At 37.4% G+C, this 14,631-nt stretch overlaps 2 protein-coding genes across 2 annotated transcripts; one reads left to right on the forward strand and one right to left on the reverse strand.

Annotated features, from left to right (window-relative positions):
- Positions 1–683: 683 nt before the first annotated feature.
- mipepb (mitochondrial intermediate peptidase b) lies at positions 684–10,908 on the forward strand. The gene is made up of 20 exons (XM_082158516.1): positions 684–870; positions 1,036–1,166; positions 2,069–2,242; positions 2,326–2,414; positions 2,498–2,584; positions 2,803–2,866; positions 2,955–3,137; positions 3,327–3,483; positions 3,597–3,645; positions 3,731–3,791; positions 3,905–3,957; positions 4,039–4,192; positions 4,309–4,386; positions 7,186–7,390; positions 7,574–7,683; positions 7,779–7,853; positions 10,080–10,196; positions 10,292–10,413; positions 10,573–10,646; positions 10,722–10,908. The coding sequence occupies exons 1-20, from the start codon at positions 864–866 to the stop codon at positions 10,805–10,807; spliced, it is 2,076 nt and encodes a 691-aa protein (XP_082014642.1). The 5' UTR covers positions 684–863; the 3' UTR covers positions 10,808–10,908.
- Positions 10,909–12,538: 1,630 nt separating this feature from the next.
- Positions 12,539–14,362, reverse strand: rps25 (ribosomal protein S25). The gene is made up of 5 exons (XM_082158535.1): positions 14,222–14,362; positions 13,829–13,921; positions 13,517–13,700; positions 12,698–12,796; positions 12,539–12,597 (listed from the first exon to the last, which is right to left on the reverse strand). Exons 1-4 carry the CDS (start codon positions 14,222–14,224, stop codon positions 12,702–12,704), a joined length of 375 nt encoding a protein of 124 aa, XP_082014661.1. The 5' UTR covers positions 14,225–14,362; the 3' UTR covers positions 12,539–12,597; positions 12,698–12,701.
- Positions 14,363–14,631: the final 269 nt, after the last annotated feature.

A 14,631-nucleotide genomic window follows, 5' to 3' on the forward strand; every position in this document is an offset into this window, starting at 1 on the left:
CCCACCCCCACCCCCACCCCCACCCAAACTTTATTTGACTGTGATGATCTAGAAAATGTTTGTCATAAGGGTTTCTGTTTATATTCGAACATACTTCAGCTAAGGCAAGGGAGTGTCTGAGCTTTGTTTTGGGTGCCACATTCCTGCTTTTTACAATGTGGGTTTGTAAAGCTAATGTTGTTGGCTAGATTCCCTTATAACCATTTTGTCAGAGATGAAAAACAAACCTAACTGACTTATGTAATAACTAAAAAGTAAATGAAGGACCTGCCTGTCCTTGTTTTGACTTAGTGACTTTGCACAAGGCATTTGACAGATCAGCTGGAAGAGAAGACAATTTGAATGTTTAATATGGTTGTTACAACTTTTCACAAAGACAAACAAAACACAGAGCAAAAAAAAACAAAAAAAACATGTAATTCAAAGTGGCTTATGATGACTATTTGGCAAGTATGCGGTAATCTCTTCATATTCAAATTCTAAATCTACATTATTCCACAGCTAACCAGCCATTAAGTACAAAATAACTAAGCTTAATCCTAGTGTGAACATTTTTACCGGTGTATTTCTGGAGAACGGGGCAATGCGACCTTTTGTTCGCTGCTTTGGATGGATGTATTACTCTGTCTGAGCTTTACGTCACACACACTATTTACGCAACGTCCGCACAGTTTCGTTAGTGTGATGTAAATAAAAACCATACCCGGATAAACCTTAACATAGCTGCACATAACTAAATAAATCTGCACAATATATCAATAGAACACATTTCTGGATTATATTTATTTAACTTAAGCTTTCTCGTTTTCATTGGTGATTGTAGAAACTAAAGTGCTGAAGTGAAACCTTGCGAGGATTTTCGAATGAGAGGTGAAATTCTCAGCTTGATCTCCGCTGATTTACAGGCTGGGAAACTTGAGTTAATCCGTAATGTTTGCATAATACTTTATACGAGCCGGCCAGGTTGTTTCATAATGCGTGTTGTCAGGGGCTGATGCTGTAATGTTTAGTAATGTTGTTGTGTGTGATGATCAGTGATGCGCTGCGCGAGACTCTTGCTGCAGCGTTCGCACGCGCTCTACAGACGCACTGTCAACACTTGGTCTGCCGTTGGAGCAGCGTTTAACGTTCAGCACCAACGACTGGAACGTTTACAGAAAAATGTGGTGAGACTTTTATAATAAATCATTTAAGAAGTTTATAGATTATAATATATACTTGTGCTTTAACAGTAAAATAATTTAGGTGTACATACCTGTCTGTCTTTATAAGGTAAGTTATTCTTTTTTTCTTACTTTTATAAAATAATTTTAATGGAATTATAGAATTTTTTTTATTGGTTACATTGTATAACATCTTAATTTGTGAATCACTTTTCACTCTATCTCACCCTTTTATATTATACAACATTACACATTGTTTCAAAGCAGGTTTACAGTAATAAACAGGAAAATACTGATCTATGATGCAAACTTATTCAAACACGAAACAAATTCTGCTGTAAAGCAGCTCCACAGAAGTAACTATTCAGCTCAAGTCAGTTCAATAATTATGTAAAGTTCATCAGTTATGAAATGAGTTAAATTCAGCTATAAACAACTCTACAGATAACAATAGAGTCATTATTCAGCTCAAGTAAGCTCAAGGATGTGACTGCTTTTTACAAGTTGAAATCTAGTAATTACGGTGATTATGACATTTTGTGAACACCTTCAACTCAGTTCAATACAGTGTTGAATGTCGATGTTGCAGAGTTCGTCAATTATGAAACAAAGCCAAGACAGCTATAAAGCAGCTCTGCAGAAAACTGGTGTCATCATCATTCAAGTGTTGTTATCATCCGATAGTGTCAGTTGCAGTTCTCGTCTGGACAAATGAACGAATATGGTGTGATTATGATTCCATTCTGCATCACAAGACAGATTGTGGATTGATATAATTTAAATATTTTCATCCAGCTTCTTCTGCTCGGGTATGATCGGGTATTAGCATGACGAATGAATACAATCGTGTTGACTTTGTTTTGCAGTGTAAAATGAATGTAAGCCTCTTTCCTCTCTGTTCCCAGGGTCTTTTTGGAGTATCAGAGCTCAGCAGTCCTGCCGGTTTCCAGATGGCTCTGTGTCAGGCTCTCAGGGAAGCAGAGTTTCTGGTCCACAGGGCTTGCACACATCCTCCTTGTGCCGTCACTGTGGAAACATTTGACCAGCTGTCTGACAGCTTATGCAAAGTGGCAGACCTGGTAAACTTTATTGTGTTGGTGTAATGTAAACTGTGATTCTTGTTAGGGGTCTGTTAAATTTCAGAGTTTTGTGTTTGTTGCAGGCAGATTTCATCAAAGTAGCTCATCCGGATGCTGCTTTCCGGGAGGCAGCGGAAAGGACATGTGTTGATATCGGAACTGTTGTGGAAAAGTGGGTATCTGTCATCTGGTTATTCTGGTTTTAATGTCAAACAATATTTGTGTTTTGTTTTTATTTGTGTGTGTATGTTACAGACTCAATACAAATGTTGATTTGTGTCAGAGCCTGAAGAATTTGCTGGAAAACGAGGCTGTTTTGGCCACACTGGACCCAGTCACAAGGCAGGTTTTATTACATTTTAAAATGTAATTTATTCCTGTGATGGCAAAGCTGAATTTTACCGTTTTATTTAAAATAGAAACTTTTTGAAACTATATAATTGTCTTTACTGTCACTTTTGATTAATTTTAATGCATCCTTGCTGAATAAAAGTATTCATTTCTTAAAAAAAAAAAAAAAATTTTAAACAGTAATGTTAACGTTTCTGTTGCTGGTTTAGGAGAGTGGCAGAGCTCTTCATGTTAGATTTTGAGATCAGTGGAATACATCTGGATGAATCAAAGGTGAGAACAACCCTTTAAGTCCAAAATACAAGCCTGTTCTAATGTGATCATACTGATTATTATAATCTTTCTTTATGAATCATCTCAGAGGAGCAAGGCTGTCGCTCTGAATGTGAAGCTTCTGGATCTTAACCACGAGTTTTTGAGCGGCTCTCAGCTTCCAAACGCCGTAGAGAAGCAAGTTCTTCCAGAGCACATCCGCCACTGCTTCTCTATAGATGGGAACCGTGTTCAAATCGGCGGGTTGTATGCTGACTCTCCTAATGAGTTGGTGTGTATGATCAAATGATGCTGTTTACTTGGGTACCATCTGTTTGTTTGTTGCTTGAGCTTATTAAAAGCGCACAAAAATCCGTCATGTCCCTGTGATGTGACATGCTATTGGCTGTTTATGCAAGCTGGATAGCAAGGTATGCTTTCAATTGCATGTTCAAGCGTCTTTTTTTCTTCCCTCTGGTAGGTGCGGGAAGCTGCGTATAAAATATTTCTGTACCCCAACACTAGTCTTTTGGTTTGTCTGGATGAGCTTTTGGCTTGTAGACATGAGCTGGCAACATTAGTGGGCTATGAGTCGTTTTCACACAGGGCTTTGAAAGGAACAATGGCTAAAAACCCAGGTAAAATAGCTTCTAATCAGATTATCAACTGCTGCCTAGCTACGTTTTGCGTAAATGCTGCAAATGAAGGAGCAATGGAAACCAGTTAGTAAACGAATTTGTTTGTTTTACAGAGACTGTGATGAAGTTTTTGAAGCTGCTAACAGAAAAACTCTCTGACCGGTACGTTTCACACTAATTGCTATTTTTGAATCAGAGTCATTGAAGTGTTGTAAAGCTTACTCTACGTTTGTTTGTCATAACACAGAACATCAAAGGACTTCATGATGATGAAAGAAATGAAGAAGAAAACACACTCAACAAATCCTGTAAATGTTTATTTTGTGCACCGGATTTGTTTTGTGAACGTTGTTTTCCCCTTTTTTTTCGTTTGCATCACAAATGCAGACAGATTTCCTAAATATTGTTTTTCACATGTCAGGAAGTGATGCCGTGGGATCATGCGTACCTCAGCGGTGCCATACGAACAGAGAAGTAAGGCGTTTTCATGCATACATCCCTCTGAATAAACAATCTACTTGGAGTTTATCCTCATATACACTCATGTACCTGTAGGTTTAACATTGATCCCAGCATCTACAGTCCGTACTTCTCTCTCGGTGCTTGCATGGAGGGACTCAACCATCTCTTCACGCAGATTCTGGGCGTTTCTTTCCAAACGGTGCAGCCGAAGATGGGTGAACTGTGGAGCGAAGATGTTCGAAAGCTGGTGAGCTGCTCTCCTCCATCTTCGTATACTCCGTTTTAAAGATCAACCTTCCGTCAATCACTTATGTATTTATGCAGATGGAGAGCTGAATTTACTGTTTCTTGTGCTACAAACAGGCCTTGGTCCATGAAACAGAGGGACTGCTGGGATACATCTACTGTGATTTCTTCCGTAGACCTGATAAACCTCACCAGGTACAGCTGTCTGCTCTTGACTGATTCTGATATACACTAAGGGTATGTTTACACAACAAAGATGTACTAAAAATGGAAATGGTTTTCCTTGCGTTTTGCGCCTACAGATGACAGCGTTGTTCCCCATTCACACAGATCCACGAAAACAATTAAAAACGCTGTCTTATTCATGCCAGGCAAATAGCTAGCGATGTCACTTTGTGAAGAAACGCTACTTTGCCTGTAGACTGAACACGTAATGTGCACGTCACCCCGTTTTCACACCATTTTTGTAGTTTACACGGAGACAATAGCAGTATCGTTTTCAAAAACATGCATTTTAACACTGTTTTCAAAAGTTTGCGTTTTAAGGCCCCCAAAACACTGTTGTCATGAGCAGCCAAAACCCATAAAATGTTTTCCGTTTTTAGGCCCCGTTTACACGTACATGGTTATTTTGAAAAACGGAGACATTTCCCTTCGGTTGTGCCCCTCGTTTACACGCAAACGGAGAATTCGCCTCTAAAAACGATTATTTTAAAAAAAATTCCGGCCACTCTGTTTGCATGTAAACTGAGAAAAACAGAGTTTTAGACAGTCGACGTCACAGTATGCGACAGAACTTGCACTGCGTCAAAGGTGCGTCCTATATTTTCGGGATTCTGATTGGCTAACATGGGCTTGAGCTTCTCGTTACACTGCCACCTACAGGTTTGGCATGCTCTTGACGGCATATACACGGGTTTGTGTAAAGAACACTTTTCTGAAAACGGAGAGGGTGAAATGTCCGTTTATGAAAATAACCGGCCACGTGTAAACGTAGCCTTAGTTGAAACCTTGTTGTGTAAACGGACCCTCAATTGACAAAAGATATTGGGACAATTATTCAATTCAGGTGTTTCAATCAGACCCAATGCCACAGGTGTATCAAATTAAGCACCTAGCCATGCAATCTCCAGTTACAAACATTTGTGAAAAAAACGGGTTGTTCTGAAGAGCTCAGTGAATTCAGTGGCACTGTGATAGAAGGTCATATGGTGCGTAAAAGTTACTAAAAGATTTCTATTTCAGATAAATGCTATTCTATAACTTTCTATTCATAAAAGATTCACGGGTTCACACTTACAAATAATCAGATCGAGTAAGAGAGCGTATTTGGTGTGCGAGGAGAGGGTTAGAGCAGCCGCCAATGAGGAGTCGGGGTGGTCAAGGAACATAGGTGAGTCGTGTAAGGCTGGAAGTTTACACTGCTATTTTAAACCAATAATTAGAACAAAAAGCAGTTGAATGATGACACGAATAATTCAGTTATTTATCTGACTCCAATATAATAGTAATAATAATAATAATAATAATACATTTGATTTGTAATGCGCTTTTTTTAAACCCAAAGCACTACAGTAAAATAAACAGAAACAACAAAGGCAATACAACAATTTATTAAAGAAAAACATCCTTGAATAAATGTGTCTTAATCAACTTTTTAAAGTGTCCCAATGTTGGTGCATTGCTGATGGTAAGAGGAAGCACATTCCATAGCTTGGGGGCTTTGAATGAAAAGGCTCTTTCCCCCTTGGTCTTGAGCTTACATGAAGGCTGATGTAGTAAAAGAGAGTTAGCAGAACAGAGAGAACGTCATGGAGTGTAAGGGCTAATGAGATCACAAAGATACTCTGGTGCAGTCCCATATAGTGCCTTGTATGTTAAGGAAGACCAGAGAACAAGGCATTACAATAATCATATGATACAATCTGACTCCATTAAAGTTATTGTTATTCTTTAACCTCTTAAAGAACAGAGTGGCAGGGTTAAAGCCTCTCTGAAAAACAGTTACCTTTCTTTATTGTAGCCTGAGCAAAGCATTGTTAAACATGAGTGGAATACCAACACCAAAACCGACCGAAACCAAAAGATAAAGCAAATGGGTGGTTTTCAAGAGGGGGAGAAGTACATTAACATATTCTCCTCAATGCATGTTTAAGCAATAGTACCTATAATGTAGATTAGGATACTTCAGTGTCTTTATAAAGTTCACCACCATTCAGTTCAGTTTATAAGGTGTCAGATGAGACTAAACATGACACATTAACATGTTAGAACACACTAGCAGATAAATAGTATGTAGTGGAAAGCACATGTCCTGTGAAGCAAATGGTGCAGACGTGTCATTGAGGTGCAAACGACTCTGTCTCCCCAGACAGAACCATCCTGTGCCTGGAGTGTCCCAACAGTCCTCAATCAGCATATTGATGAATCCCTTGCATTATCATACTGTGATGATGAAGGCCATTGTGCCACGTTTAATTTACATGATTACTTTTAAAAGGATTTCTGAAGTACTAGGGCAGTAAAGAGTTATGCCCATATTTGCTCAGCCCTACAGTCGGCTATATACTGTATATTGGCCTCCTCTCGTGCTGATTGGATAGATCATTTGAATGTGTTCCTCAAGGACTTTAAAATTTATTGTAGTTTTTTTTTAACAAAAAAAATACTAAGCAGCACAACATTTATAATAATAAAATGTTTCTTGAGCAGCAAATCAGCTTATTAGAATGATTTCTGAAGGATCATGTGAGACTGAAAACTAGAGTAATGATTCAGAAAATTAAGCTTTGCATCACAAGAATAAATTACGTTTTAAAATATTTGAAATTGTAACAATATTTCACAATATTTTTTTATTAAAACAAAAAATGCAGCCTTGATGAGCATAAGACACTTTTAAAAACATGTAACTAGCCCCAAACGTTTGAATGGTAGTGTATACAGTATATTTTATATCTCATTTATGAACATACTGTTCCCCCTGTATGGCAGGACTGTCACTTCACCATCCGCGGTGGCCGGCTGAGGGAAGATGGCGTTTACCAGCTGCCAGTTGTGGTGCTGATGCTGAGTCTACCTCCACCAAGCGGAAAAACCCCATCTCTGCTCACCCCTTCCATGGTGGAAAACCTGTTTCATGAGATGGGACACGCCATGCACTCCATGTTTGGCAGGACACGCTATCAGCATGTCACAGGTCAGAGTTAACTTCATAATTAAAGGGATATTCAGGGTTATTTGGGGATGATTACTACAGCTACTAAGTTATACTCCTTTAGCCTGAATAAAATGAATGCAAAGTGTTAACAAATAACACATTGAATTTACATGGCAAACTGCCAGGTTGACTTGAGTTTGATTTATTTATGTATCAATAAAGGAACCAGGTGCTCCACAGACTTTGCTGAAGTCCCTTCTGTTCTGATGGAGTATTTCGCCTCTGATTATCGTGTTGTGAGCCAGTTTGCACGTCATTATCAGACTGGAGAGGTGGGTTTGTGCCTGCTCGAGAGATCATCATCTCTGTATCTGAACCCCATTAGAAGAACTGCATGTTGATTTAACATGTCTTTTGTTTCCTCCAGCCCCTTCCAGAGAGCCTTGTGTCCCGTTTATGTGAGTCTAAGAGGGTTTGTAGTGCTGCTGACACTCAGCTACAGGTACTGAAGACAGATATCACCGCTCTGTTATAGAGAACTATTGTGCTGGTAGGAAGAATGTCAGAGCTTTATTGAATCAGGAGTAATTGTGAATGTCAACTATAGTTGAGATATTCTAGTTACATTAACCCTGTGAAGCCTGACATAATAGTCAGACAAATCGATGTATATTTTTTAATTGAAACATTTACTGAATCTTTAGAAATAAAAAAAGTTTATATATATATTTATGCAGTATATATATATATATATATATATATATATAAAAAAAAATACAAAATCATATTTGGTGTAACAGGCTTTTATTGCTCATATTGTATGATATAGAAGAATCATTATGGAAGTAAAATAATGACAAATGTTTTTGAAACAAAAAAGCTTGTTGAATTGCACTACTTGAAAAATATATGCATTGCATTAACCCTGTTTGTATTTTCAGGGCTTGCATTTTTATGGGCTGAAATTCAACATGGTTGTATATTTAAAGGTATAGCGGAGGATGTTTTACTTCCTGGTGGGTAGTCTAAACTATTGGTCCTCCTAATTGTCAATCATTCTGGTGAATCAATCAAACTTTTCAAAAAGTGGAGAGGGCGGGTCTTATCTAAAATTTGGAAAGATCCTCCGCTATACCTTTAAGCTGTGAATATTTCAATTCAAAACATTTCACACACGTTTTCATTATTAAAAGTTCAATAATCCATATTCACCGTTCAGATTTCACTTCCAAAATGTTCATTCTGTTTAAAAATACAACCCATAATATTCAACTGGCAATTTTCGGTCCCTTTTATTTCGCTTTACAAATTCGCTTCCACAAATTCAGTGGTTCAAATTCGACAGAAAATTCAACATTTAACATCCGGGAACGTTAGGAATATCAGTAGATTGCCGATTGATGATCTCCATAGCTGTTAGTCAGCCTCACCAGCATAGTTCTGCAACTATCTAAAAAGTGTGCATCATGACACCTACATGAACACTTTCCAGTTGGTTGTATGACTGTCATTCTCTTCAAATGCTATTGAAGTTAGAAACGTGTGTACCAATGTCGTATGTAACTTTAGAGACGGTCCCTAAATGTGCGAATATCCAGTGTCAGGCGAACTTATGCTAGTACTTCACTGGGAATCGCTTAGCGTGAAACTTTGCGCATTACGTTCATATTCTGGTCCATCTGCTTGCCTGTAGCCTATTTATAAAGCCTACATCCCCAATAAAGTGGGAGTTTGGTCTTTTATATCACTGTATTTTGTCCATTGAGTTACTTTGAGTGTCCTGAGACCGCAGGGGAATCCTGGAGAATGACATAATGAGGGAATCCCCAGTTCTGCAGCACAGTGCCACAATATAAAGTTAAGAAAACTAAACAACCGAGAGAAATATGTCTACTGCCTCAAATTTAATGTTTGATCTGTACATCAGCATCGGGGAATAACATAATCTCGGTCACGACAGAGAAAGCTGTGCAAAACTTACATGTACAAAAGTAACAGTGAAGACTTCAATGTAAACACAGCTTCTGTGTCTTTATCAGCTTTTCCATATGATAATCATTACAATTCATCACCCTGATAATAATCACAATAGCCTACTGCTTGCTCCATTTCTGTAATTCAACGAATGAATGAGTCTCTCACCCGTTGCTCTAGTTTTCTTCATCAACAGCCGCTTGCGCCCCCTGCTGGTGAGGCTGACTAACAGCTATGGAGATTGTCAATCGGCAATCTACTGATATTCCTGCCGTTCCCGGATGTTAAATGTTGAATTTTCTGTCGAATTTGTTTTTGATCCACTAAATTTGTGGAAGCGAATTTGTAAAGCGAAATAAAAGGGAATGAAAATTGCCGGTCGAATATAATGGGTTGTATTTTTAAACAGAATGAACATTTTGGAAGTGAAATCTGAACGGTGAATATGGATTATTGAATTTTTAATAATGAAAACGTGTGTGAAATGTTTTGAATTGAAATATTCACAGCTTAAATATACAACCATGTTGAATTTCAGCCCATAAAAATGCAAGCCCTGAAAATTCAATGCTTTAAAATGCAAGCAGGGTTAATGCAATGCATATATTTTCGAGTAGTGCAATTCAACAAGCTTTTTTGTTTCAAAAACATTTGTCATTATTTTACTTCCATAAATCATACAATACGCTTTAAAGGGTTAAATGTCTACTAGTTGTAGTCATTAATGTTTTTAGTGTATTTCTTCTCTGTACAGATTTTCTATGCAGCTTTGGATCAGGTTTATCATGGAAAACCACTATACAGATCAACCACTGACATCCTCAGGGAAATGCAGGAGACGTTTTACGGGTTACCATATGTTTATGACACAGTGAGTTGCAGGGTCTCTTTTGAGGTGTTTAAAAAAAAAAAAAGTTTTACCTATGTTTATAATAAAATACTAAGCGTACATGTTCTCTGATATAGGCTTGGCAGCTGAGATTTAGTCACCTGGTTGGCTATGGTGCTAAATATTACTCCTACCTCATGTCCAGGGCGGTTGCCTCTATGGTGTGGAGGCAGTGCTTTCTACAGGACCCCTTCAGTAGGTCAGTGTCATGCCATTCATCATAAGCATATTTTATATTATTTTTTGGTGGATGCTGAGTGCACAAATGTACATCAAACGTATCCAAGGTGACTTTTTACATTTTATAGTCACTAGGGTTCACTATTAAAACATACTAAATAAACCATCTCATTTGCAGAGTGATGGGAGAGCGTTATCGCAGAGAGATGCTCGCTCATGGAGGTAGTAAAGAGCCTATGCTGATGGTCCAAGGTAATTAAAACACTTGGAAATGACATTTTATAAGACTTCACCAACTGTTAATATTCACTCTTTTTGTATCCTCAGGAATGCTACAGAAGGCCCCTACCATTGAAGACTTTGTTGATGCACTAGTGCTGGACCTTGATGCAAATTTAAAACCCTTAGTTTAGTAGACTGTCACAAATATCCTCATTTTTGTGTCTCATACACTGTCTCATAATGTGCTGCTGCCTTTTAAGCCTTATTAAAATGTGAAAAGATGACATGAAAATCAGGCATCCCTTCTATTTATTGTGCATCAGTTGCATTTCACATAACTTTGTGCTTTGATAGTAGACGCTGATTTAAAGTGATAGTTCACCCAAACATTTAAATTGTCATTTACTCACACACACGTCATTCCAAATCCCCCAGACTTTAGTTCATCTTCAGAACACAAATGAAATCTGAGAGCTTTCTATCCCTCCATTGACAACTCACAACTACCAATTTAACACTTCAAAAAGTTCATATATAGTTCATATAGAACTAATCCATATGAATAGCGGTTTAATCCAACATTTCTGAAGAGACTCGATCATTTTATATGAACAGATTTAATTAAGGCTTTAGAATAGAAAGCTCCCAGATTTCATTTGTGTTCCGAAGATGAACGAAAGACTTGCGGGTTTGGAAACGACATAAGCTTTAATCAAGCTAGTATGGTTTTATCAACTCCATATCATCATATGACTCCAATACATTTTATTTTTGTTGGAAAGTGTGTCTACTCTCTGCTTCCATTTTATTACTCCTAGGTTAGGATTCCTCTCCAGCACTCTTAAATAATTTAGGAGCCAAGACCTAGCCTTAACACTTAGGAACCTTTATGAATCACACATTCTTAAGTCTAAGAATAAGAGTAAAATTGCCATTCTTAGAATTTTGACACCTACTAAAATTTTACTCAGACCAGGGCCGTATGCATAAAACTATGGAAGCTTGTTTCCGCCACTGAATAATAAATAAATAATAATAGCGACTTTTTATCTCACAATTGCGAGTTATAAAGTCAGAATTGCGTGAAATAAAGTCGCAATTGCGTGTTATAAAGTCAGAATTGCGAGATATAAAGTCGCAATTGCGTCTTATAAAGTCAGAATTCAGACTTTTTTTCTCGCAATTGCGACTTTATATCACGCAATTCTGACTTTATAATACGCAATTGGGAGATATAAAGTCGCAATTGCGTGTTATAAAGTCAGACTTGTGAGATATAAACTATTCTGAGGTAAAAAAAAAAAGTCTGTCTTTTTTTTTTCTCCTTAGAATTGGACTTTATATCTCACAATTGTGAGTTTCTCACAATTCTGAGAAAAGATGTCAGAATTGCGAGATATAAAGTAGCAATTGCGAGAAAAAAAGTCAGAATTCTGACTTTTTAATCTCACAATTGCGAGTTTATATCTCGCAATTCTGACTTTATAACACGCAATTGCGACTTTATTTCACGCAATTCTGACTTTATAACACACAATTGCGACTTTATTTCACGCAATTCTGACTTTATATCTAGCAATTCTGAGAAATAAAGTCAGAATTGCGAGATGTAAACTCGCAATTGTGAGATAAAAAGTCGCAATTATTATAATTTATTCATTATTCAGGGGCGGAAACAAGCTTCCATATAAAACCGGTCAATGTAATAAATAAATGAGTAATAAAGCTTGGTTTTTACAAGTAGCTTGATTAACTTAAGATTCAGAAACGTCACCATTCTGTCATAACCAGACCCAATATAACCTAAAACCTAATAAATCCCGATGTACATTTCACACAGATGTCCTCAAGGATTCTTCGGACTAGACGCTCACACAACGTTGGTACATATTCATTTTAAAGAAGAAAAGCACAAACACAAGTTCCATTTTGTGGTTTATTTACCTATACAAAAGACCATAAACTCAAGCCAAGGTGGAATCTGAAAAAGAGATGAATAAACATTTAATGAAGGAATCCAATAGGTAAAAACATTGAAAGACATCAAATATGAAAAATGAACAATTTAGTTAAATAATCACCATGTTATGCCTCCTTCTCCGGAACTACCTCATCTGTGCCCTTGGTGTTTCTGGTGTAGATCACCTGAGCCCTGTGCTTGGACACCAGCTTGATAAGACCTGACAACAACAAAAGCCAAACATCACTCCATCATGGATTCATAACACACACTCCATCTCTGTATGTGCCAAGTTAAATGCGCATTTTTGCGAACAAAACGTGCACTGTTCGCTTTATTTAAACATTTGCATAATTTCCAACATTCCTGGAAATTTACAGCAATTCACCAGTATCAGCTAAAAGTCAACGGTTGAGGGTTTGAACCCTTAAGAATTTAAGACATACATTAATATTGTAACTTTATAACTATTATAACTATTGTAATCAATTTTTATTTCAAAGTACAATTGAAACTTACATTAATATATTTAAGTCTTTTACATCTAGTTAATTATTAATTAATACTCATTAACGTGTCATTAAATTACTGAAATATGAATCATATTTATGACATTTAGTCAAAATTCTAACTTAGTCATAATTATGACAAAGCAAAATCATGACAGTAATGACAGTCACAATTTTGACTTTTTAATATAATAATTTCAGCTTAGTTTGCCACTCACAACTATGACTTATGTGAATTTCCACTTGACATTACGATTCATTAAAATTATGACCTGTTCTTTATCAACATTTATTCTCATAATTATAACTTAGTATGTCAATTTAGACTGTCATAATTTTTCTTATGCAGTGGAAATGCGCTTCCATAGATGTATGATGTACATCAACCACATGAATCAATCATATTAATTGTTGGAGCGTCAGATCTTCACCTTTGCCGAGCAGCTCCTGAAGGGCAGCCCTGGCCAGCGAGCCCCTGATCTTCAGTCTCTCAGAAACCACAGCTGGGGTGATCAGCTTGTAGTTGGGGACTTCTTTGTACAGTTTGTCATATGTGGCCTTGTCGAAGAGGACCAGGTTGTTCAGCTTGTCCCTCACCTTTCCTTTGGACCACTTCTACTCAAAACCAAAAATAAGGGGAAAATATATAAATTCATGCACGCATTTACACCATAGAATCACAGTTTATTACTCGTAACTGACAGGTCTTTTACGTGGGGTGAATAGTGTTCAAGTATTATTACCTTCTTCTTCGCTTTGCCTCCGGATTTGTTGACGGGATCCTTGTCCTTTTTGGACTTGCCCGCATCCTTCTTCTGCTTGCTATCCTTGGGCGGCTGGACAGTTACAGAAAAATCATTGAAATCACATGAACAAATAAATACGTATTTCATCGACAGAGTTATAATAAGCCAATGTGGTAATGCTGTGCGCGTGTGCTCGGGCCTCGCGCACGATGCGGCAACATTTCATACAAAATAACCATACACAAACGCTTAAATGGCCCGCTTATTCTGCATTATAGTATTCATTATGCTTTAAAAAGTAGGGCACGGTGGTTATATTACGGCTATTTCAAGTGAGAAGTGGGTAAAAAGTGATATTTTCTAACATTATGGAGTCGCTCGAGCACTCACCATGCTGAGGCGTTGCGAGCTGCGGAAGAGAAAGGAAGTAGCGCACGCGCACGTCCGCTTTGTCCGCGTGCACTTCGACTGGTGCAGCGCGTGCTTTCTCTGCGCTCAGTGGCTCGCGCTCGTCTCCTGCAGGACTGGAGCGAGTGTTCGCTCGGCAAGACAAAAAAAAGTCATTATTTACTCGTCTGTTTATGTACATATAAGACAGAGAGCTGTCTGCAAATATAAATTGCATTTATATATGTGTATATAAAATACCCTAAAGTAATATATATATATATATATATGAGCTATTTTCAATTTCATAAACCTTAAATATATGTAGGCTAGACATTTTTGTAAAAAACAAACAAAAACAAATTCTGGGTAGTTTAGTTTATGTTGCAAAATCTGACAAAATCAAACCAATT

Source organism: Leuciscus leuciscus (genome assembly GCF_965113295.1).
Source record: "Leuciscus leuciscus genome assembly, chromosome: 24".
Taxonomy (NCBI): Eukaryota; Metazoa; Chordata; class Actinopteri; order Cypriniformes; family Leuciscidae; genus Leuciscus; species Leuciscus leuciscus.

What these genes read in the sequence shown, in the direction of transcription:
- mipepb (XM_082158516.1), top strand. An exon ending in AACAATGGCTAAAAACCCAG is followed by an intron (nt 3,484 to 3,596) that starts GTAAAATAGCTT and finishes TTTGTTTTACAG; the next exon opens with AGACTGTGATGAAGTTTTTG. An exon ending in ACGCTATCAGCATGTCACAG is followed by an intron (nt 7,391 to 7,573) that starts GTCAGAGTTAAC and finishes GTATCAATAAAG; the next exon opens with GAACCAGGTGCTCCACAGAC.
- rps25 (XM_082158535.1), bottom strand. An exon ending in GAGGCAAAGCGAAGAAGAAG is followed by an intron (nt 13,701 to 13,828) that starts GTAATAATACTT and finishes GGTTTTGAGTAG; the next exon opens with AAGTGGTCCAAAGGAAAGGT. An exon ending in TCAGGAGCTGCTCGGCAAAG is followed by an intron (nt 12,797 to 13,516) that starts GTGAAGATCTGA and finishes TGTTGTTGTCAG; the next exon opens with GTCTTATCAAGCTGGTGTCC.